At 46.3% G+C, this 1,470-nt stretch overlaps 1 protein-coding gene across 1 annotated transcript; it reads left to right on the top strand.

Annotated features, from left to right (window-relative positions):
• The first annotated feature begins 8 nt into the window (after positions 1–8).
• Positions 9–1,201, top strand: LOC119272539. Its single transcript, XM_037554009.1, has 4 exons — positions 9–355; positions 464–622; positions 736–864; positions 977–1,201. Exons 1-4 carry the CDS (start codon positions 23–25, stop codon positions 1,199–1,201), a joined length of 846 nt encoding a protein of 281 aa, XP_037409906.1. The 5' UTR covers positions 9–22.
• Positions 1,202–1,470: the final 269 nt, after the last annotated feature.

Below are 1,470 nucleotides of genomic sequence, written 5' to 3'. Positions count from 1 at the left end.
AGTGGTGACACAGATAAGAGAGATGTTTGGAATTGGTCCAGGAGAGCACAGCATACTGCCAATCGTTGAAGCTGTGAAGCAGACATACGGGCGTCCTATGACGACACACGAGAAGAACAGGTTCAAAGTGGGGCTGGTCATATGCGCATGCACATACCTCCTCGCTCCAACAATGAAGAACGACTACTTCTGTACTGATTATTGGGGCGCGCTGGCAACGGCAGAGCTCATACATATGCACAACTGGTGCCGATATACAAGGGAAGAGCTGTTAGTTGCGGCGAAGAGGGTGAAGGCAGACCTTCTAGGAGGGCGTCTGAAGTCTAATCTATCAGGTTGCCTCCCATTTGTACAGGTAAGACTTCACAAAAATCCAAGGGCAACGCCAGCATTTTTTTGTGTGTTCTTTCTAACACGGATGCCGTTTTTTGACCTTACCTTTGACCGAACTCGCTTTCCACAGGTGTTCTATATTGACAATCTTGACGTTGGAGAGCAGAACATTGACCACACCGCGCGCCCAAGAGTGAAGGCGTACAGCTACGCAGCTATCAGATCAATAATTGAAAAGGACATCAAGTCGCGCAAGGGAGATTACCCAGTCATCTATGGCAGACTCCTGGTAAGGGTTATCCCCCTCCACCTCTCCCCCCACACAAATTTTGCGTCATCTCCTTCATATATGCAGCGTTTTCCTATGACAATCACCCATTAAAATCTTCCCGATACAAACAGCCAAGACCAGCAGCAGATGTCTGTTATCACAGAAACCCTATAACAAGGCAACGGGCAGCAAGCACATCAGCCGGTCGTGACTCTCGAAGCTCTGTTCCATCAAATCGTGGTTCGTTAGACATTAAGGAGGTATATACATTGTAACATGAAAGGAACTTGCACTGCATACGCAAATTGAGGATCGACAAAAACCAAAAAATTGGCATATAACTCATTACCTCCTTTTTGTTTTATTGAGCAGGCTTCTTACCTCGTCTTAGACAAAATATCAAAGTTCACAGCCCGTTGTGAGGAGGTTCTAATTTCCACTGCAAGGAAGAAAGAAGAGGAGAACCACCGTCATTTCAGTGCACTAAATACCTTGGAAAACTCTGCCCAACAAAAAATAAAGAAGGAGGCCAAAAGAATGAGGGATGAATTCTTTTCGTTCTTCAAAAACACCCAACCAGACGTAGTAAGCTGCTAGTATGCACTGCAAAAGTATTTTCTTTACCTGAGTTGGTCCGCATCTGCACCTGTCTCAGATTGAATCAAAGAGAACGAAGCCCCGTTTTCCAGCTCGCTGAATATTATTGACACGGTGGGGCCGAGCAAGTCAGGGGGGGAGTGATAATGGGCGTGCTAGAATTTTGTTATCTTGGAAGACAGGCACGTACACTATTCCTGGACGGTAGAAAACTTGAAGAACATCACCAAAAAGCTTCTCCGCGCCGTTGGGAGCCTGAGACTGCTCGT

Source organism: Triticum dicoccoides, chromosome 3A (genome assembly GCF_002162155.2).
Source record: "Triticum dicoccoides isolate Atlit2015 ecotype Zavitan chromosome 3A, WEW_v2.0, whole genome shotgun sequence".
NCBI lineage: Eukaryota > Viridiplantae > Streptophyta > Magnoliopsida > Poales > Poaceae > Triticum > Triticum dicoccoides.
This window is presented reverse-complemented; position numbering and strand designations above follow the sequence as displayed.